Source organism: Oenanthe melanoleuca, chromosome 9, assembly GCF_029582105.1.
Source record: "Oenanthe melanoleuca isolate GR-GAL-2019-014 chromosome 9, OMel1.0, whole genome shotgun sequence".
Taxonomy (NCBI): Eukaryota; Metazoa; Chordata; class Aves; order Passeriformes; family Muscicapidae; genus Oenanthe; species Oenanthe melanoleuca.
The window spans coordinates 3,475,929-3,499,037 of record NC_079343.1 but is presented as its reverse complement, the minus strand read 5'-3'; the positions used below and the strand labels follow the sequence as shown (position 1 = coordinate 3,499,037).

The 23,109-nt window shown below is 40.5% G+C and overlaps 1 protein-coding gene across 3 annotated transcripts in view; it reads left to right on the top strand.

The window, feature by feature from the left end:
* The window catches only part of UGGT1 (UDP-glucose glycoprotein glucosyltransferase 1), a 39,935-nt gene extending 24,041 nt beyond the window's left edge, over positions 1–15,894 (top strand). For all 3 annotated transcript variants that reach the window (XM_056498702.1, XM_056498701.1, XM_056498700.1), the window contains 16 exons: positions 937–1,032; positions 1,341–1,443; positions 1,875–1,954; positions 2,407–2,596; positions 4,325–4,483; positions 6,096–6,181; positions 6,499–6,583; positions 7,565–7,653; positions 8,098–8,202; positions 8,703–8,787; positions 9,363–9,545; positions 10,729–10,889; positions 11,365–11,479; positions 11,719–11,835; positions 12,134–12,293; positions 12,706–15,894. In XM_056498702.1, coding sequence (XP_056354677.1) covers positions 937–1,032; positions 1,341–1,443; positions 1,875–1,954; positions 2,407–2,596; positions 4,325–4,483; positions 6,096–6,181; positions 6,499–6,583; positions 7,565–7,653; positions 8,098–8,202; positions 8,703–8,787; positions 9,363–9,545; positions 10,729–10,889; positions 11,365–11,479; positions 11,719–11,835; positions 12,134–12,293; positions 12,706–12,731 — 1,840 coding nt within the window. In that variant the 3' untranslated portion in view covers positions 12,732–15,894. The remainder of the gene's footprint in view (positions 1–936; positions 1,033–1,340; positions 1,444–1,874; positions 1,955–2,406; positions 2,597–4,324; positions 4,484–6,095; positions 6,182–6,498; positions 6,584–7,564; positions 7,654–8,097; positions 8,203–8,702; positions 8,788–9,362; positions 9,546–10,728; positions 10,890–11,364; positions 11,480–11,718; positions 11,836–12,133; positions 12,294–12,705) is intronic.
* Positions 15,895–23,109: the final 7,215 nt, after the last annotated feature.

The window sequence follows — 23,109 nt, the reverse complement described above, 5'->3', positions numbered from 1 at the left end:
AAGTTAAACATGAGGTCTGTTCTGCAGAAATGTGTGATTCTGGATCACAGCAGAACAGTTTTAACTGTTTCAAACACTTCTGCATCCACTGGATGTTGGGATGGTGGAAGAGGGCATAATTTGAATATAGGCTAGTTCTGGACAGAGCAGTGGGTTTGGGGTTTCTTTTCATTTATTTGAATGATGCCAAGGTTTCTAAAAAAAGTTTTGAAATTATCTGCTGCATTGGAGAGATATCTGTAGAACTGTTATATCTGTTCATCAGGCTTGTGAGTTTGGTAGGAACAATTCAAACAGCTGTCACTATGAATCTCTGAGACAATTCAGGAAAAGCTGACAGACCTGTAGGTTACAGTTTTGCTTCTTGGCAAAAGTGTGATGTACAAATCAATTTTCATTGAACTTTCAGGAGGTTTTACACTTCTAAGATTGAATATATTCTTCAAATACTAGACTGAAAATTTACAGAAATACTAGAAAGGAAGAAGTGCTCAAAAGTAATTATCTTTTATGCTAGGATCCCTCTCCTAGAAGTAAGTTTCTTCACTTACAGGATTGCTTCCTAGTGCTCAGAGTTGCAGTGTAAAATGGGAAGAGCCCTGAAACAGGGGTTTGATCTGAATGGCTTTCAGGTCTGAGTGGCTGGTGAAGATCAGGAATGCAGTTGCTGTAACATGGTGACCCCTAAAATTCAGCTGTTCTATATTTGTTAGAGTTAAATCCTTTGGTATACTCAATAATAAGGCTGCAACCAGTTTAAATTACTGGTGGATAAGCCCTTAAATATGTTTATTTCTTCTGAGCCCATGTAGAGAGGTAGCAGAAGTGTTTGGGTATCTGGATTCTGTTTGCTTTCTCACATTGCTGCTGCCTGGCAGAAATGTGATCAGGCATTTTTTGAATATCTGCAAGTCTTTTTCTTTTCCTTCTTTTCAGGGCAAGTGACTTGGTAATGAAAGTGGATGCTCTTCTTTCTGCCCAGCCAAAAGGAGAGGCAAGGATTGAGTATCATTTTTTTGAAGAACGATACAGGTATAGAATTGCTGAACAATGCTTTTCTGTGTCTTTTAACTTTCCCGTTGTTCTATGTTGCATTGAATTAAAAAGAAACAAAATAACAATCTAAGTAGCAGTAGGAAAGTCCCCAACAGTTTTCAGGAAGATTCCAGAAGTTAATTTTATCTCTTTATCTATCTACTTTTTTCTCTATTTAGTTTCTGAAGGTGCACAGCATTTAATAAATAATTTCAGTTCAGGATGAGATGGGTAGCAGTGGGTAATGCATTTCAAGTGTTTATCCACATGTTTGGTACTTTAAAATTGTATTTTCTTCTGTTTAGTGCAGTTAAACTGAGGCCAAAAGAGGGGGAGACATACTTTGATGTTGTGGCTATTGTTGATCCTGTGACCAGAGATGCTCAAAGACTTGCTCCTTTACTTTTGGTATGTAGCAGGGTTATGAGCAACTTCAAATCCCATCATTTTGGGACCTTCCTCTTTGACTGTGTGGTTTTCTAATAGTGTGTCTGAGTTTCACAATGTATTTATCAGTGGAAATACTAATTAGGCTGCACTACACACTAGCAAGATCATGCTCAGGTACTGTCCAAAGAGCTTTTAGTTTCACTATTAGAACAGGTCAGTTTGCAGTGACTCTGTTCTTGTGGAAGGTCTCAGCATGCCAAAAAGAATGCCTAAAAATGAGGAGCAGGTAACTGTGAGTAATTAAAAAAGGGGGAGGGGGTTGTTAAAGGAAATCACAAGGAGGAAGAATTGGGAATGAGCAGATAACATCCACCCTGAGGTCCTGTATAAAACAGTGGTCAGCTCTCCTCATTAGCATTTTAAGGGATGTCTCTCTCTCATTACTTTAGGTTTTGAACCAGTTGATAAATATGAACCTGAGAGTGTTTATGAACTGCCAGTCTAAGCTTTCTGACATGCCACTGAAAAGGTAAGCAGTTCCATGATACAGGGGGGACAGAGAGAGAGAAACCTGTTGGGATGTGTAAGCACAGAAGCATGATCAGCTGTCCCATAGGAAGTCTCAGTAACTGCTTTGAACTCATTCCTATAGTAGCATCATTTCCCACAGAGAATCTGGGAATTTGTGGATGGCAGGAAGTAATTCTGCTGTTTTACAAGTTGGTTGCTTTTAAATTTTTTTTTGTATTTATATAAAATTAAATAACTTACCAGTCTTAGTGGTTGAGTCTTGCACAGTCTTTTTTGATAGATAGAAATTCTGACCTGTCCTAAGGTTAACACAACCTGCTTTGCTTTGGACAAAGGCTTGGAGATATTAGAGGTCAGGGAAAACTGATGCCATCTGCAAATTCAATGAGAGTGAAATATTAGCAAATTTTGGCTGATAGGTGTTCTGACATTTTCTTTCTGAAATTTCAGCTTTTACCGCTATGTTTTGGAGCCAGAGATTTCTTTCACAGCAGAGAATAACTTTGCTCCAGGACCAATTGCCAAGTTTTTAGATATGCCCCAGTCTCCACTGTTCACTCTGAATTTAAATACTCCTGAGAGCTGGATGGTGGAGTCTGTTAGAACCCCATATGACCTTGACAATATCTTCTTAGAGGAGGTAAGAGAAATCATCATGTTCCTACTGCATTTAAATGAGGGTGCTTTTCCAGGGCTTGTTTTGATGGGAAAGAAATGCAGAATTTTAAATTGCCAATAAACATAGAGCTGTGGATATTACTGCATTTGCAGACCTCTAAATGTTTTCTAGGAGAGGAAGCACAAGCTCCCCTCAATAAGCAATATTGTTATTGATATATCAATATAACAATAAGTAAGATTGCTGTTCTCAATTACTCATGGATGCCTGACCCAGAGGTTCAGACTACCATAGGCTTGAAGCAAGTCTTTTCCCTTGCTCCCAGAAGCCACCAAGCTGGTTTTAGCTAGTTTCACAGTTCTTGTTAATTGACAAACACTCCTGTGGTCCACAGAAGGACATGCAGTATCAATGCAGCAGTGAAACCATGCAGCAGAAATCCACTCAGCTGCTGTAGGTTCAGGAGCTTGCTGCTGCTTGAACAGACCTTGAGTCAGACTCTTGGACTGTGGATCTGGGTAGTCCTGCCCCACCTACAGAGGGAAAAATAGGGAAAACCCCATATTTATTTACCTTATTGTAAAGGTATCACACATGTATGTGTAAGGAGACTGTCAAAGCCTTTACAAACAGGCCTCTGGAAAAGTGACAGTCTTCACAGCCTTGTGGGCATCACAAATGTGAGTCCCCTTCTCACTGATCACTGTATTATTAGCCCCATCTTCTGCATCTCCCTGATATTGTTTGGGAATATGACATGGTATTGTGGTATATCTGGAATTGCTAATCCTGTACTAGTTATTCAGAAATCTAGGGAATTGGGTGTGTGTTTTGTGGTTTGGGTTTTGGTTTAGGAGTTTCTTGCTTTTCATCTCTTAACCTAACTGTAAAGCCATAAATGAAGCATTGATATAACATTTCAAGCTTCTGATTTCCATGCCTGCCCCTTAGATTAATTGAAAGCCTGAGAGAGAGGGGGATTAAATGCTTCAGGCATTCAAAGTGCATTCCTGAGCTTCCAAATAAACAGCAGCTTTACTTTTGCAGGTGCACCATTTCCAGTTCCCAATGTGCAGTCTGTTGGTGCTGTAGCAATTAAACTGTCATTTTGGATGTGCAATGAGAGGAGATGCTTTGTGGGATTAGACTAACATTCTGCTTATGTACTGTCCTCAGGCTACATCTGAATTTGGCCTGGTAGGGACAAAGTCTTTTGGGGGTTGTGGGGTGGTTTTTTTCCTGGTTATTTTTTCTCTTCTCTTCACTTTCTTTGGCACCTTTGTTCAGTGTAGAAAAAAGGAATGGGTGTTTCCTGACAGTACCCTAGTGCACTGTAAGATTAACACAGAGCAAAACAAAACATTTATTTCAGAAGGCTAATACTAGGTGAGACCAGCTTTAAACAGATTTACACACAAAATTCTGGATCTAATCACATATTTTTAGGAGAAACCAACTCCATTCTCCAGTAAATGTTAAAAAATATAAATTGTGGAATAGAGCAACAATCCTCCCCTTTTCTTATCCTAGCATATGTTGAGATTCAAATTCTTTTGGTCTGGGCCACTCTTAACAGTAGTTGTGTGAGGTTTGTCACTTGAAGGAGCTGAGCTCTTTGAGTCTCTAGGTATTTGTCTAATAATAAAATTACTCTGGTAAAATTGGTTTTTAATTATTAGAGAGTTACTGAATGACTAAAAGCTGGCACTTTAGAGCTAGGCTGCAGTCAGCAGTATCTGCTCCTTTCAGGTGGACAGTGTTGTAGCTGCAGAGTATGAACTGGAGTACCTGCTGCTGGAGGGACACTGCTATGACATTACAACTGGGCAGCCACCTCGGGGACTCCAGTTCACACTGGGGACTTCAGCCAGCCCTGTCATCGTGGATACCATCGTTATGGCCAACTTGGTGAGTGTTCCACTGTTCCTCCAGTCAGCACAGCCACTGCCATCCACACTGAGCATTTTCTAGCACAGGGTGGGGGTTTGTGGTGTGACTTGCACTCCATAGCTGCTTGCAAATGCATCAGAGCCACATCATTCCTCACACTGATGTCTGAAGCCTCACACTCTCTTTCAAGGTGTGCTCCTTTCCCTTCAGCTGCCTGAGGTATTCTGGAATATCTTTAAATGCTGCCAATATTCCCTTTCCAGGGAAGCTCACACAGTTGTTTTCCTGAGAAAGGGTCCTCCTTAGGCCATCCACCCTGGTGCTGTCAGCATCAGCCTGTCTTGTTTTTGGGGTCCATTTCTTCAGGAGATCTATGGTATAAATGGAGAGAGTCAGCAAGAATTGCTGACATTGTAGAAAATAAAGAAAGTGAGAAAGAATGGGATTATTTAGTTGAGGAAAAGTGCTGGGAATCCAAGTGTATGATTGTTCCCTGCAGCTGCTTTTGTAGTCTCACTGCATAAGACACTGTTCTCAGTGTCCACACTGGGCCAGGAAAGAGATGATGGACTGAAATTGTGGCAGAGGAAGTTAGCTACTGGAATGTTTTCTTGATATGTAATGTTAGTGAAAAACGGAAGTAAATTGCCTCTTGTGTTGTTTTTTTGTTTGTTTGTTTTTTTTAATCTTTAAATTTTTAAAGGTATTACATTTATTTAAATGAATTGAAATAAAAATCAGGAAAGATATTCACTGGTGCTAAATATTTATTTTAGAATTCTCACTTATTTTCAATTTGTGCCTTTTCTTAGTCAGAGTATATCCTAGAATGATGTAGTATTTCTTACTGTAGAAAGAAAGATGTCCCTTATTTTACATGTGATCACATGCTGTGTTTATGTTGGGGAAAAAAACCTTAGAAGTGTCCTTTTCCTAATTAGCTATACAAAAATTAAAAAAAAAGTTAAATTTCCTTTTTAAAGCAGCCTGGTTCACATAGGAACTGCAAGCATTTGAAGCCACAGTACAAAACTGAATGGGACACTAAAGCATCCCTACAGTTGCATGGATCTTCTATAGGTGTGATAATCTACATCACAGAGGAAAACATTCAAATCTGGAATCTGAAGCTTAAAAGGACTTGAACATGCTATTTGAATTTCACATTGTAATTTTTTAAGTTCTGTAGAAGAGATATCCTGTAACATGTAAATTATGTTACTGCTTCTGCTGTAGATGAATTACCATCTGTAGAGGTTCAGAATTCCTTCAGATTTTGTTGTATAATTACAAATTAGTGCTTTGAAATCCCCTCACTCCTTCATAAAGGCAGCCTTTTGCAGGAAGAGACTTTGGGTTTGCACTGTTCCCATCAGGACAATGAAGACTTGGATCTAACAAATAATGCCAGACTTTTGTAATCTTCTGTCACTTAGGGAAAACCCAACGTGTTGAATGGAATCATTTCTGGGGATTCTCTCTGGGTTTAAAGCCTTAATGTTATGTTAATCAACAGGCTTGCAAATAATATTTTAGATGTAAAATAGTGAGTCAAACCACATAACTTTAACGGTAATTTTTCTGCATTTGCATTTTCTGAAAACTGCCAAATATTCTTTTCACTTTACAGGGCTACTTCCAGTTAAAAGCCAATCCTGGTGCATGGACTCTAAGACTGAGAAAAGGCAGATCTGAAGATATTTACAGGATCTACAGGTAGGTCAGGATAAGAAATACTCCAGTCTTTCTCTTGTAAAACTTCTGAAATAGGTAGGCATTGTAACAGGTGAATCTGATGGTTCCCTTGCCTGAACAGCAAATTAAACATTTCATCCTGAATATAAGTTATGCAAGGTGAAATGAATTAATTTAAAACCCCATTAAGTATGTTCAGATAGATGTATCTGTTTCTTTGTCATGTCTCATACCTGTTTTGCAGTGCTGAGGCTTAATACATGTATAAAAATGAACAGAAGGAATAAAGAACATATTTCTGCTTTGTAGTAAAAGTCAGTATCTTGCTCTGTTTTCAGCCACGACGGCACAGACTCTCCCCCTGAAGCTAATGAAGTTATTGTTGTTCTCAATAACTTCAAGAGCAAAATTATTAAAGTGAAGGTGAGTTTAAAAACCAGAGGTGCTCTGCAAGAAGTCTGTTTGACCAACAATGGGAGAAACTTTAATTAAGGCCTGAAGCTCCCTTCCCATGAGCATGCACTTGAGGCAGCCTGCACAAAGCTCCCCTCACAGTATCAGGGGTAGAGAGCATCATCTGCAGACTTGATTTGGGTTTTTAATACAGGAGAGAATGATATATAAGTCCTGTTCCTCATGTATTGCCCTGAGATACAATAATATTCACATTTTCCTGACTGCTTATAACTTCAAGAAAAAGCAGTTTTGTATGCCCTATATATGTCTAGTAATAAATATTCAATGTGTCCTTTGAGCCAATATTTTATCTGTCACAGATAGATTGTATTCATTTGGCAGTACATTTTCTGTCACTCTGACACAGGCTAGGTGAGAATACATTTGAAAAAAAATTAAAAAAGGCAAACTATTAATCTTCTGTCTCTTAGGGTTGCATATCAGGTAATGCCAAAGCTGATAGATAAGTGATGGCTACAACAGAACCACCTGACACCACTTACTTGTGCTAATTGGACTAATTTTGGGATGTGTTCCCCATTCACTGTCTTGTCTCTTTATCTGCTTTGGAGTCTCAGTGGCCAGTTAATCACTTAGAGACTGGTGGAATTGGAGTGTTGATTTTTTTGGGTTTTTTGAGGGGTGGGGGGTGTTGATTTCTTTGAAGGTTTTCCTTTGCCAGTCTCCATCATCAAGGTTGCTTATTAAGCATATCTTAGAAAAGCATTTTAACCATCCAGACTAATATACCTTTGGTGTCTAAAAACTCCTTTGGAATCTGTTTGGAAAGTCCCTTCATTACTGAGCTGTTTTCCCATACATCTTAGGTTACCTGTCAGCTCATGGGGTGTAATTCAAGTAGGTAAAAACAGATTTCAGGATAACACTCCTGACAAGATTTGCTCAATATGTGCTTCCAACTCACTAAAGCTGTGTTATGCTTCACAGGTTCAGAAAAAGTTTGATATGATGAATGAAGATTTACTAAGTGATGGCACCAATGAGAATGAATCTGGATTTTGGGAATCTCTCAAATGGTAAAACTAATTCAGTGATAACCTGCAAGTCTCTTGAAACAGGAGAACTATTTGGCAATATCATAATGTCTGTGAAATTCCACAGCTGTCTGTGAGGACTACTTGAATTCAGGGCTGTCATTCACTGGACTCCTCTGTTCTAGAGATGTGGGCTCCTGCTTTGCACCTGCTTTTACCTTCTCTTACCCCCCTGCTACTTGGGAGCCTGAAAATATTGTTCCTTCCCAGGAGCTGCACCTCAGCCAGTTCTCTCTTAATGAAAAGATGTTCATGTCACAGCACTCTGCCTTGGGGAAGAGGCTCTCAGCAGCAGAGAATGACACAAAAAGCCCACAGACCAACTGTATTAAAGCAAAAATGTAGCCATTTTCTGTATTTGCAGCCTTTCCTATAGAGCTGGTCCTTCCTACCTTGTCCTTCACAGAACCATATTTTTCCTTTCAGGGGATTCACAGGAGGACAAAAGAATGAAGATGTGAAACAGGATAAAGATGATGTACTAAATATATTCTCAGTGGCTTCAGGACACCTATATGAGAGATTCCTACGGTTAGTTAAGAATTTATGATCCCAGTGTCCCAAATGACAATGTCCTTGCACAAGGAAAAAGGTTACAATTTGTAGGAGTATAAAAACCCCACTTTTTCAATGCTTCAGAAATCCACTAGAAACTGCATCTACTGTCTCATAGGAGCTTTTGACTGCATAGCATTCATGAGTTAAAAATAGACTTGGTTTAATAGATGGTGTGTTGCTCTTCTAAATTTTCTCACTAGAATATAACCAATGTATTGTTAAGAAGTTACAGAGTAAGTCACAGTTGCTTTGGAAAGAATCTGAATTTCTGTTGTTCTCAAAAGACTAAAATTAAGCAATTTACCAATAGGCTGAATCTACCCACTTTTTCTTTATGCATGAAGTTCAGTTATCTGACACATAGCTGCAAATAGTTTAATCATGTTGCCCAGCAATTTGTAATCTGTTACACAGCCCATCTTCCATGGGTGCCACTTGTTCCTGTAACTGCTTTATTTTTTTTCTTTTGATAGCATAATGATGTTGTCTGTGCTGAAACACACCAAGACTCCTTTGAAGTTTTGGTTTCTGAAGAACTACCTATCACCTACATTCAAGGTTTGTTACTAATTAGATATTGATTTGGTGGTGGGGGACATGAAAGCTGCTTCCTCTTCCCTTCCCAATGCTGCACCAGCATCACTTGGCTAAGTGTACTCACCCAAAGCTGGAGAAATCCTCACAGATGAGAATGTCAGCTGATGTAACAGTAGGCCAAGTTGTTCTAGTTAAAAAATTCTTCCAGTGCTCTTCTGTCATTTTATGTGCTCCACTTACACTGCTTTGTACACCCATAAATAATTGTCCCACCTGTGAATTTTTATGATTTGAATAATGCATTCTTTTAAACTCATCTGTGGATCACTATAAAATGGCTCATAAGGAATTGTGCAGACAAAAATGCTGAAAGATTGAGTTGTCTCAGGATAGTTGGCTTTACAATTTATACTGATTGTTCAGTTTGGGGCTGAGTGTTTTGTGTGAATTAAAAATGAAACTACTTTTCTTTCTGGTATTTCATTTTCTGATGTTCCGTGCCTTAGTCTGAAGTATGTCTCTTGTAATAAGCTTTTCTTTTTCCTGCAGAGGAACAAAGAACTGAGATAAGCTGCTTTTTTCCCCTCCCTCTGCAGGAGTTCATCCCATACATGGCCAAGAAGTACAATTTCCAGTATGAGCTTGTCCAGTATAAATGGCCACGCTGGCTGCACCAGCAGACAGAGAAACAGCGCATCATCTGGGGTTACAAGATCCTCTTTCTAGATGTGCTCTTCCCATTAGCTGTTGATAAAATCCTGTTTGTGGATGCTGATCAGGTAACACTAAGGCTGGAGTTATTTCACAGAGGCTGGAGTAATTTGATCTTTTTTTCTTTTTTTTTTTTTTTTAATAAGACGTTCTTGAATACAATTTCGGTATTGTTGGAAGGGTTGCAAGTTTGAGCCCTTCATAGGCATGACTGGAGGTTGATTCTGTAATTATTGCATGCTTCCCTAAAGGCTGGATTTTGTGCCTGTTTCCACAAGATTGGTTTTGTTGACCTGTCTTTTGCTGTTATCTGGTTTCTCATTCACTCACTCTGATTCCAGCTAGTTTGCCAAATAGATTCTCACTTCACCCTTCCATTTTCCCAGTTCAGTCTGTTCTCCCAGCCTGCAGATCACTTACCACAGACAGTATTTTCCTAAGTCACCAACCACCCTGCACTGCCAGGCCCCTGCCTTTAAGTTGGCCACATCTGAGTGGCTTTCAGAGGAGAAGCAAATCCCTTGTGCACAAGGCCATGTCCTGCTGCAAGGCAAACAGGACTGGAAGGCTTTGTGTGTGCTCACTCCTCAATGGGTGCAAAGTGCAGGAAATGTGCACAGTGAGAACTGCCAAAACTACTCTCAAAAATACATGTGAAATGAAGTACAGATTATCAACATATGCCTTGAGGGTTTTGGCATTTGTACAGTGTGATCCCATGCCAGGCCAAACTTCAGCTGAAGGATCAGTTAGAGATTTCCAGCTACACTGCTGTCATTTTAGGCAGTTTGTTTCTTTGTTTGTGAGAGATATTAAGGCGTTTTTTCCCATCAGAGTGGTATTTTTAAAGTGGTGCCAGTGCCACATCTGTGTCAAAAATACATTAAAAAACTTTAATCCCTGGAGGATCTGCAAACACTGAAGGGGAAGGGATACCAAGAATCACAGTAGAGTTCATGCATAGTGAAAATTCTTGCTGCTTATTAAGAAACAGTTTTGCACTTCAGCTGTCAAACCATCCCCATCAGCTTATTTGAAACTGTTTTATTTACTCCTGCTCTAAGGGCAGGGGAGACACCACCTTTTGTGCTGTATTTTTGTATTACATACACATAATGCAAAAGATTGCCACGTACATCAGGTAATCCTTCCTTTATCTGTTTGCTCAGTTTGAATTTAATCCTGTACAGCATTTGCAAATAACCCATGGCAGGCTCCTGGAAACCCAAAGAAAATGTCCTTTCCCTTCAGATTGTGCGCACGGATCTGAAAGAGCTGAGGGATTTCAATCTAGATGGTGCTCCTTATGGGTACACTCCATTCTGTGACAGCAGGAGGGAAATGGATGGCTACAGGTTCTGGAAATCAGGATACTGGGCAAGTCATTTAGCTGGAAGAAAATACCACATCAGGTACTGAAGAATTCTTTCTTTTTTTTTTTTTTTTTTCTTCAAAATAGAGGGGTAAAATTTTTGTTGCTTTTTAGACTTAGCAGGAAGCTAGCTGAGGTGAATAGCACTTCATGAACCACTTCTTGCTTCCTGTTGCCTCTTTAAGGTTCCATGGCTTGTGATCCCTTGGAAGGGACACTGAAGTTATTTTCAGTATGCTACAGCTTTTACAGATGAAGAACTGAAGTGTTAACTAACAGACATCTTCCTTTGTTAACAAATGTTGGAACAGGGACTGCATGACAGCAAAGCTAAGACAGATTTGTTGAAAATTCTTTTTCATACATGCCATGACCTTGTTAGAGCTGCTTTCTTGCTTTCCTTCCATCATCTGATGTGCTGCCACTCTGAGATTGTTTTAGGATATTGTGTCTAGTGGGGCTGCAGTGTCACCCTCCAGTGAAATGTCATTACTAATTGCTTCTTCTCCATGTAGTGCTCTGTATGTTGTGGATCTGAAGAAGTTCAGAAAGATAGCAGCTGGAGATCGACTCAGGGGGCAGTATCAGGGTCTGAGTCAGGATCCAAACAGTCTGTCCAACCTTGATCAGGTGTGTTTTATTGTGTTTGTTTTGTTTTACTGGGCTGTGGTATCAGGTTTGGACTTGGGGTTTTTCCAAAGGACTTTGTTTGGAATGGGATGAAATGTTGAGTCATCACTTTATATTTGCATTGGGAAGAAAGAAAACCCTTACAAAAGTTAATCCTCACAATACTGTTGTTTGGGAGGGGAGTTGCTTCTCTTCTGCACCCTGTGGAAACAGCTACTAACTCTTACTCTGCACAACAGGATTTGCCAAACAACATGATCCACCAAGTACCAATTAAATCCCTCCCTCAGGAGTGGCTGTGGTGTGAAACATGGTGTGATGATTCCTCAAAGAAGAGAGCAAAAACCATTGATCTGGTGAGTGCAGGATGATTCCCTCACTCTTACATCACATTAAAATACAGCAACCAGTTTCAGAAGCACTTCCCTCCCTCAGTCTGTATTGGTACTTGCACATTTTCAGCACTCGAGTTTTTTCCAGTAGCTTCTGTATTTATTCTCTTACCTGGAGCAGTGGCATTGTTAATAATTTGAAAAGAGACTTTGCAGTGTTCTCTAGCTGAAGTGTTCACCACCAGCAGACTGATCCCTGCAGAGGAAAGCACTGTTCTGTTGAGTGCAGAAACCTTTTGTAGCCTGTCTGTTCTGTTTGCAGTGTAACAACCCAATGACCAAAGAGCCCAAGCTGCAAGCAGCCATGAGGATAGTTCCAGAATGGCAGGACTATGATCAAGAAATCAAACTGCTCCAGAGTAATTTCCAGAAGGAAAAAGAAATGGGAACACCAGCTGAGATGCCAGGACAACACACACATGGTAATCTTTGTTTCTGTACTTCTGTGAGTTTCTCTGTGCCTGCTGGTCTTGTGCTGTGTCTTCTCTGACTGTGAGCTTGTACCATGCACAGGGGTGAATGAGGGATTGAGGGCTGAATTAAATCATCAGGGAGTGTAATGGGATGGAAAGGACCTTGCTGAGCAAGTTTGGTGTAATTTAACCTAATTCAGAAAGCCAGAGAACAGACTTGTTCCAGTTCTGTACAAGACCCTCACTGTTCCTGAAATTTTATGAGCTTGGCCTTATCTTAACCCTTAAAGAAGTGCTGCTACATGCTGTGGGTGAGAATTGTACCTTGCAGAGAGCAAGTCTTGGGAGGCTATACTGATTTTCAAACCTGCCAATTAAGGCAGCTCAAACTGAGTGCTCATTTTTCTCTCCTCTTCTACAGATCCAGCAGCACATGTGGAATTATGATCCATGGAGACAAATTCAAGTTAGACTCTTTCATAGACAATTTTTATATTGAAAGCTAGTTTTTCTCCAGTGTGTCTGCAAAACTGCTGAATAATTGAATGGGATGATGTATGCATTTCTATTACTTGCCTTTGGGTTAATTTCTGCATATGAAATAGGATCTGGATTGCTGGAATTAGCATTACTGGTGTTTTGCACCTGTGGTGGAGATGAAAGACTCCATGATGGAATTTAGTGTTTCAGAAAAAAAAACTTCACAATCCACCAGAAGAGTCACAGCCTGTTCCTTCAGCTGTTGCTGCCTCCACCACTGATGAAGCTCCAGTTTAGCCTCAGATCTAACTTGAGAGTCTGGGAATTGCAGACATACATCCTAACCTCATCTGATGGACATAATTTTTCCAGGTAACATTATAAAGCTCTAAATTATGCCTTGAATTTGGGACACTGTTTCATCTTCAGGTTTTCAAACAATTGAAAATACTTCTTAGATTTGTTCAATCTGCCCTTGATTTTGTAACAAAACCAGCAATGTTTTGATTTTCTATTTCCTGTCTTCTTTCTTGCCCAACTTCTGATGGTTTGGCTTAATGTAAAGCTACCACAATCTATTTAAATGCCAATGCAAATGCCTAAGCTTACAGAGTGAGCAGAACACAGAATTTGGCAGCTGAGTTCATCCTAGCCTATATGACTTTTAAATCAAAGTGCCCTCCCTTCCTCCTGCTCCAAGTGTAAATCAGTCTGCAAAACTGGTAGGGCCTTCCTCTTGCTGTGGTTCACTGATTCATGAATGTTTTCTTTTTGTTTGTTTATGAAAAATCTGTGGAAGCTTGGAAGTTTATCATCATGTAAATTCCATTAACTTTATTTTTCTTCAAACAGAGATGTTGTCACATCAATAAAAACATCTGAGTTCTTAGGTCTTAAGCTTTAGTTCCCACTCAGTCCTCTGATCATCTGTTTTCCTTGCACACATTACAGTCCTAATTGGATTTTGGGGTTTCTGGATATTTCCCTTGCATTTGCTTTCTTTCTGTGCACTGACAAGGAGGTCTCTTCTTGCAAGGATTAATTACCCTGGGCTACTTCTGTCATTCATATTCATGTCTTCATTTTTAAAGATGCTGCTGCCATAGTTCTGTACTATGAATATACCAATTAAAGAAAACCCTCAAACCCAGTTTCCCTCATTCTGAAGGGTTAATAGCCTGCTCTCTGTAACACTGAGGAGTTGAAGTGTTGAAATGTAAGAACTAAAAGGAGATTTCTAGTACAAAATATAGTCCCCCTGTGCAGCTTGAGAAATCCAAACTTTTTTGGTTTTTGTGCCTCCGTTGTTTTTATATGAGTAAATGTTTTGTGCTGTAAGACCTTCAACCCAATAATCCTGACTTGAGATATTCTTCTGGAATTGCTGTGTTATAAATCCTGTCATGTTTTGGAGGAATCTGAGAGAAGATATCAGTAGTAGTGTTTAAACTTAAGAGAAAAAGCAGCTCTCCAGCCAGCTGAAGGAAGGGTCCAAACTCTTAAAAAAAACATATTAAGAGCAACTTACAGAGTTTATCAGCTTAGGTATTTCCCACTTTGTGGGGTTTTAAATTCAGATAGTCTGGTGGCTCTGGAAATTCCAGGTGAGGTGCCTTATGCTTCCCATCAAAACTGTTCTGCTTAAGGATAAGCAGACTTAAACAGTGGCAGGACTTCTTTCTAGTGTAAAAAAACAATACACCTGCCAACAAATTAATTACATGTTATGTCAATTAAGCTCTTTTAAACAGCTAAGACAGCACAGGTTAAATTCTCCTTTCTGTGTTCAGCTACAAATCACTTCAGCCTTGCTGGAATGGCACAGGAAGGAGTGGGCAGCAGCTGTACACCACCATTCCCTCCAGGGATGGATGGGGCAAGAATGTGCTCAAGCCCTCAGAACAAGAGCAGCTTTCTGTGAAAAAAGGCCCTTTCCTATCTAGAACCATATTTGGCTTCTTTCCTCCCCCCACAAATTGTATTAGGAGCTACAAGACTGAGAATAAACCTCTTAAATTCGGCATATTTACAATGCTTTGTTGAATAAGAAAATACTTCTAAATTAAATGTCAATTACAATTTTTTTAAAATATGCTCCTTCATTCTGATAGTTAATGTATGTAGTTGAACACCCACACTACTTTTTTTTTTTTTTTTTTTTTTTTTTCCCAATTATAAGATCTGGCTAGCTGTGGAGGATGTTGCCTCTACAGATGCCATGCTCTTCAGTTTTTATAAAGAAATAATGATCATCTAACTCATAATTGATACAGAAAGAAATCAGAAACAAATTGTGAGATTCTATACCTTTGCAGTAGTCCTAAGAGTCCTGTAGCTGTTCTCAAGTACAATCCAAAATCCATTTGGTACTGGTCATTCTGAATGTGAACTATTCCCATTTTTCCTGAGAAGCCACTATTTACTTCCACCCAAAAATGACAGTCAAAAAGAGAATAATCACTTTTTCTGGATCTGTGCATGTGTTTGCTCTTAGATGCTCAGTGGGGCCTTGAAAGACAAATAGTTTGTCACCCCCATCTAGAAAGCATCTCAGAGTGAGATGTTTAATGAAATAGAGCTGCTGCTGCTCTTATCACTGAGGGCCTGGTCCTGTAACTTGTAAGACTGATGACAATTAGAAAATGGGGATTGCAGAGGTCACAGTGTAGTTTTGGATCCCTCAGACTAGGCAGGCCAGAGTGATGACATTGTTCCCATCTCTGGCTACAAGCAGCTTGGCCTCTTGGTGAGGAGTTCACACTTGAGAAATGCCTGGTACTTTTATTTTAGAAGGAAGATTTCATTGCCTTACTAAGAAGCAAATAGCAAAGAATAAGACTGAGATTTCACTTCCATTTAGCTATATGGGGTTATAAAGAAAATGAAAGGGACATGTACAAAGCAGTAAATACCCAGTACCAGTCTTAGGAACCAAAACATTTTGAAAATTATGATTTGGTTTTACCCAAATCTTCTGTAATCCATTCAAGAGTATTCCATAACTCTGTGTGGCATTGATCCCAAGTGACCCAAGGTATGGGGAGTTCTGAATGTGACTGAGATCACAGTGAGTTTCCCAGAAGAGTGGAAACAACAAGATCCAATATAATAAAACCTCTTCTGTTCTTTACCCATGTCTCTCCTGTCAATTGCTTTGGGGCAGATAGCTGAGGTTTTAATAGTGTTCCTTGGAGTACATTTTTCATTTCTTGTGTGCAGGTGTTGGGATCCTGCTGAAAAGCTAGAAGGGAAAAGGAGGAGTTCCTCCTCCCAGCCAGTCTGGTTAATCATGGTATTTTTGTAACCCCTAAACTGAGGCATGCCTGTTAAACAATAGGAATATTTTATATAAATCTACCTTTCAGGTCTTTTTTTGGAACTCTACCTACTACTAAAAAAGAATGTTTCTATGTCAGCTTTTGTCATTTCTTCATTTGATTTGGTTTTACACTGATACTTCACAGTAAGCACTCAGAAAGTGATCCTCCAGAAGTACTTGCAAGTACAGAATGTCTGAAGTTCTTTCAGAGTTGGGAATGAATTCCAGGCTCCTGTGGGACTCTCAAAGCCTCTTCCCCAGAGCATCTTCCTTAATCAAAGAGCTATAAACTGGACAGCTTGAACAGGAAGCCAAACTGAATGCTACAGAGACATGCACTTGACTCCTGAAACTTGCTCAGGTTTGGAAAATCCTAGGAGACAACTAAAAGGGGAAAATGAAGCAGCCAGAAAGAATAAATACACACCATATGCCTATGACCTCCTCAACAGCATTTTGCACTCCCCCACCTTTTGCTTTTTAAGCTTGTAGCTGTACATACATGATGCTGAAGAACTGGTCATCCTCCACCCCAAAAGAGCTGCATAAATGAGAAAAATTCTGATGGAGGAGTGTGGGAGAGAGGTTGCAAAAAGTAGCTTTGGATCCTTTTTTTTTTTTTTTTACAAAATTAAAAAAAATTTGTATTGACCTGAATACAACAGCTTTCTTTGATGGGCACACAGTCCCATTCCTTGCTGGTTTGCTGTGCACCATTTAGGCTCTTTCTGGAAAAGACACAAAGCCATGAGGCAGGCAGCACTTCACAGGTAAATAAATCACCTATCCATGACCTGCTCTTGCTGCTTGTTTCCATGTATTTTATAAGGAAGATTTCACTGCCTTACTAAAAAGCAAATAGCAAAGAAATAAGACTAAAATTTCTTTTAGCTGTATGGACATATAAGAAAAAATGAATACTTGCACCGACTTAACAAGATGGAAAGTCACTAAAATGCACTTCAGAATCAGGCAACAAGTGTTTTAGGGCTTAGCCAGAGGGCCAGGGATAGCCCACACCAGTCTGCCATGCACCCTGTGCTAATCCTGAAGGGATCTTACTCCCAAATTGCTGCTTTGGCCCATCCAAGGCACACCTGGCAGTCCCTGTGCACACAAAAGCATCCCTGAGCTTAGCACACAGCACAGATCAGCACTGCCAGCTGTGCTCTGGGTGCAAGAGCCCTTCCTGTGCCATTCCCAGGGACTCCTGCCTGCAGCCAGCTCTGTGCTGTGCTAACCCTGCAGAATCCAGGCCACTGGATTTAGTCCTGCCCCCAGCAAACACCTGCAGTCTGCACACAAGGCAGCCCCTGTATCCATGCTGGCTGGAAATTCTCTTGCCAGGTGAGCCCTCCCAGCACTGCTCAGTGGTGAAGGTTCCCAGCCTGCCAGTGCAGACCTGCAAATGGAACCAGAACCAGCCCTGAGCTGTCCTGGAATTCCCCTCACAGCTGCACAGTGCCTCTGCCACACATCTCAGCAGCTGTAGCTGTCCAGAAGAAATCTTCAGGTACCTTATCCAGCAAGTGCAGCCTGATCTGCAATCTCTGCAGAAATGCTCCTCAGGAAAGGAGTGAAACCTGTACCCTCTGGAGCCAAGGCTCTGCAGTCTGCCATCCCTAACTCAACAATGGCCAGTGGGACACAAGGTTCCTCAAGGAATTGTTCCCAAGCCCTGCCACTCCCCCAGAGCAGCCTGGCAAGTCACCACAGAAAAATTCTTCCTAACACTGGATTTACACTTCATGCTGGCACCTTGGCTAACAGTGACAGTGTGAATATCCCAACATCCAAAGCTACCCACAAGGAATTTCCTCTCCATTTTCTCTACCCACCTCCTCTTTGCCACATAACTGTATTATACACCAAATCATGAGAACTGCTTATGGACTGTACACTCCACCTGTTTTGAGTCAACACATGGATCTTTACTAACTTGAAATAAAAACCTGTCCCCCAGTCTCCCTTTCTGACTGCAGCATGGATGCTGGACGCTCCTTGGAACTCAGGTGATTGAGCAGCATTCCCTAAGTGGGTCACTGGGAAAATCACTTTATAGTAAGACCACTGCTGAGAAAGATTGCCTTATTCTTGGAATACACTGAATTTGTTCATTATTAGCCAGCTTGGAGATTGGTGAGGAATGAGAACAGCATTTCTTCAGTGTGAAGAGCTGGAGCAAAGAACTCTGCAGTACACCTGATAATGGACAGCAGGGTCCCCTCCTGAGTGCTCAGTGCTCTCTCCTAAGGCTGCTGCATTTCTCACCCTTCCACCTGTACTCAGCAGAAAAAAGCAGTGTACAGCTTTTGGTTTCCTCCTGAAAGATACAACAGAACAGAGAACCTGCTTTGTTTCCTTAAAATTAATTTTCAGCACTAAAGGTGTATTTTTTTCTTTTTTTGCTTCTCCTTTCCTGGGGAAAGTTTCTACCACACATAGATCTCCTTCCTCTGCTGGAAAGAGCTGGTCTCAGCTCTTAGACTCTTACTCTTTAACCTCTTCCCCCCATGTAGGTGTTTATTTACTACAATAAATATGCAGAAAGTACTTCCAGACATCAAAATATTTCTCTTTAGACTATTAGCCTTTAGACTGTTTTCTTGATATTGTCTCCTTTGCTTGGCTGAATGTTTTTTTAATTTCTGGGTTTTTTTAATAAATAAAATGAAAACTTTGCACCAGAACTGGATACATTCAATTTCATCAACATTACATCAAGAGAACATGTTTATGTGCATGTGTATTTCTGTATATCCACCCTCATCCTCTAAATATTTGCCTTTTATACCATCAAGCTCCACAAGCATTCTTTCACCCAACCCACTGAGAGTTTCTTTTGAACTGCTTTGTCCACAACAATTACCAAAACTCCTTGTTGACTCAGGAATGCAACCCCTTATTTCCTGGAAGTCTTTGTGTTTCATATTCCTAAACGTGCAGTTTCAAACTTGCCAAATTACCAAAAGGCTTCTGTGGCTCCCCCTGAGGCAGAAAGAGGCCTCAGGATTTTGTGCTGCTGTGTGTGATTCACTCCTGCTCAGCAGCTGTCTCCACAATTGCTTCCAGACCTCTGCAGGGAAAAGCATCTCAAACACCTTTTTGATAGAGATTCCCACTAACTATCACTACTAAAACTTTGCTAACTGAGTTTTAGTTCTTTTAACACCTGCCCCAGTAATACAGTAACATTATTTTGGAGCATCAAAGGACAAGCAACAGAATTTTTGTGAACTGTTTATGTCTGCACTCAGTGTTGCTATTATCCCAAACCTATAATTCCTCAAAGTTACACTGGTTTGACAAGAATTATGTCCCATAAAAAACCCTCAGGAGTAATTTTAGCTCTCAAGGCACCCCTGATCTCCCAAGAGCTTCCCCTCAGGTTTCAAATTCATGTTTGGACAGTTCTTTGCTGAGTTTCTCTGGAACATGTGCTTTATATTCCAGAGTTTATCAAAAACTAACTTCATTGGATCAGTGACTCCTCTAGCCATCCCTTCAAACTTTCTAAATACCAGCTATTGAGTTGTCCCTTTAGAAAAATCTTAAAATACCAGCAACTCAACATCTATTGCCTGATGGAAGATATCCCAGTACAGGTGACACTTTAAAGATTTCTACATATAGCACACACAAACCTATTACATATCCTGCTTTTTATTGAAATGACAATTTTGTCATCTTCACCTAATAAAGCTTGATCAGCTAGGAACATTTTCCCAAATGTTCTGCTGCTTGTCCTTAAATTGAACTGCATTTAAGATGTGTTCAAGATTGTGTTTTTCTCTCTTGGGGAAATAAGGCTTTATCTCTGCTGGCAGCCACCAAGGCCAGTTAGCAGCTGAGTGAATTCTGCTCCTGCCCCAGGAATGTGTCTCTAGCTCTGAATGGAGCCACGTTGGTGGGATTTTCCTGGGAAAATTTGCTGCTGCTGCTCTGTTCAGATCTCTGTAAGAACACACTGCTCTGTTTTCACACCATTCCTCTGGGGTCCTTAAAAAAACCTCAAAAATAAATTAGTGGCTGCTTTTGCCCTCCTGAATCTTGTGGTTATTTGTCCCAACATCACTGGCTGCTGGATTGAAAGGTCTCCCCTGAGTCCCCAAGCCCAGTACCTTGATGCCACAGCCACTTTTACAGAATCTCACCCCCAAATGTATCCAAATCACATGAAATGAGTTGGGTTTTCACTTTCTCACCCTGCTGCTGGGAAGCTGCTCAAACCTCACCACCACCCCTTTCTCACTGAATAAACCAGACAGGTTCTTTAACAAAATAGGTGAACTTTTACTAAGTGACACAATTTTCTGTTGGCAGCTGGCCACTCAGAATCACACTGATGGGCTCTCTAAGGGGGTTTTTAGCACTGTGGTACTTTAATTAATATCTAAAGAAAAAGATTCTGAGTGTACTGCACAACGATCTCAGGAGATGTTCTGAGCTGTAGATGGAGCACTTGCACTGCTTTGAAAATCCACAAGTGCCTGCTGACCCCTTCCTGCAATTTCCAGCAATTTTTAAAGTGGGAAAGACTTTTTTCCCATGTGCTCTACTGTGGCCTTCCATGGAAAAAAAAAAACCAAAACAAAAAAGAAAACAAACATGCCTCACTGCTGCACTCACATTAACACAAGTGTAGCACTGATCACTCACTAGAGCTGCTGCCATGGCATTACAAAGCTTTTCAATTAAATTTAAATGTAGTTACCTTGGAAAGGTCTCAGTGCTTCCAGGAAAAGGAGCAGCAAAGCAGATTCTGGACCTGTTGTGGTTGGGTTTTTCTTTGCTTGGCTGCTTTGGTGATTGGTTGTTTACTAATAATAAAATGAAGTGAAACTTATTTCAGTTACCACAAACTTTCTGGTGTAAATCAGGAGCCAACACAGAGACCTGTGCACTGTGTTGAGGTTTATTTGGTCCTCTGCCTTGTATCCAGTCACAACTATCACAAGCTCTTCCATAAAAGTGAGCAGAAAATCTTGTAGAAGGTCATTCAGAAACACCTGCACTGTTCAAGAATAATCTCCCTGCCTCCTCCTTTTCTGGCAGAAAGGACTCAGATGTAAGGGCAGGAGACTGACCTTCTTACAGGAAGATCCTGTTTCCAAGAGAAGCTCTTGTCTCACATCCCACTCAGAGAAACACTTCTGCCTGCATTACATTAACACCTAAAAACTAACATAAGAGTCAAAATCCAGTATGTACTTTCCAGATTTTTATTCTGTTCACTGATAGAACCAATAAATTTGGGTTTTTTTTAAGGGTGAGCACTGGATACACAGTGAGTGTTGTGAATGTGTGTCCCCCTTGTTCTGTGTTTGCCAAGCAGCTGAGAGCAGGCAGTGACTGAGTCCCAAAAGTGCCTGGGACCATCAGAGGGGCACAGAGAGCTGAAGATCTGCTCTGCCTACACTTTGAAACACTGAGTTTCCACATTTTTGCCTGAGTTTCCAAGCCTTTCTGCTTATTTCTTCTGGACAAACCCACTGGGGAGCAAGATGCAATCCTCTTCCCCATTGTCACAGTTCCTGCCTTGCCTCTTTTCCCTCCACCAGAGCTGATGCATGAAAAATCTCTTTCCAGCTCATATCCAAGGAATAATAATGTACCTGATCACTCTGTGCTGCTGATCAAAGCAAGAACTGAATTTGAAAAGCAGAAATGTGATCTGAAGACAGTCAGCCCCATCAAGCATAAACTGAGTATTTTAACATCTGGAAGTTGGTTTTAAAAGCTCCTCAGCAAAGGCCAGGAATTTTAGGGATGAAGGTACCAAGGAATGAGATATTAAAAAGGAACCCAGCCTTGCAACCACCTAAATGCTGCCCAGCTCGTTGGCTCACTCTTTCATTTGGGCTGTAAAGTTTCCATGCCTGTGAGCACAGAACGAGAGAGAAGCTGCTCCTGGAAATCAGTGTTACCCACAGCACTGAGCAGTGCACCTGGACCTGAGAATCTGAGAAATTCATCTGCTGCCAGCAACAACACTGACCTGCAGGAAGAAATTAATTGCTTTGGACAACAACCCCCTCCAGACACTACCCTACAGCAGCCACAGAAAAATCAGGAGTTAAAATAAATATTTGTTTTACTTCCTTTTCTTACTTTCTGCATATCTGAGCCCAGTACAGAGATGAATCTGAGATACAACCTTTCCATGTCATGATCATCCAATTCAAACTCAGCCCCAAAATTCCCTCTGGTTGGATTTACATCTCCCTGAGGTGCAGAGGGAGGGACAAGGAGCCACATTCCTGGAACTTTGCAGGAATCTACAACTCAAAATGCTTTTCCAAGGCACAGAATACTCATCCCACCATTGCTCATCCAGGTGTGCCCATGAAAAAGAGGGGAGTGGTTTCTCAAGCAGTCTCCTAAGCTTTCTCCAGCAAGAGCTCAGAGGTGTCAGACTCACTCCAAAAACCAAAAACAAAAAACCAAAAACAAACCAACAAAGGCTCTGCATGCTCCCAGTTTGTGTGTCACAGGGGAACCACAGGTAAGTAATTGAAGAATTACTGAAATCAGTAGCCAGGCTACTCCAGTAATTGAAATCCAAAACACAACCAGAAGGAAGGGAAAGAATTAATTCATCATCTAATTATAAAAGCAGCACACAGCCTTCTCTAACTAACCTAGTAGCAGAAGGCAAGTGCTCAAATAAAAACAAGCAGTACTGAACTATAAAGATAGAAAAACGAACCAAAGAAACCCACTATTGCTGAAATGATGGACTCATGACCTGAAAGCAGATACATTATTTATTTCAACTATTTATGTCCTTTTTTATTCCCTTTTGGCTCTGATTTGCTGTCACTGTTGTGTTACAAGGTCATTAATAATGCATAGCAATAAATAATATATCCACAGTCACACCAACTGAATTCTGTTATATCTATGGCCCTGTGAACATCTTGAATTTATTGTCCTTAGGGCTTTTTCTGAATGGTGGCTAAGACCAGTACACACAGACTGGTTCAAACCTATGAAATAACAATAACACTTTGAGCTAAATTCTGG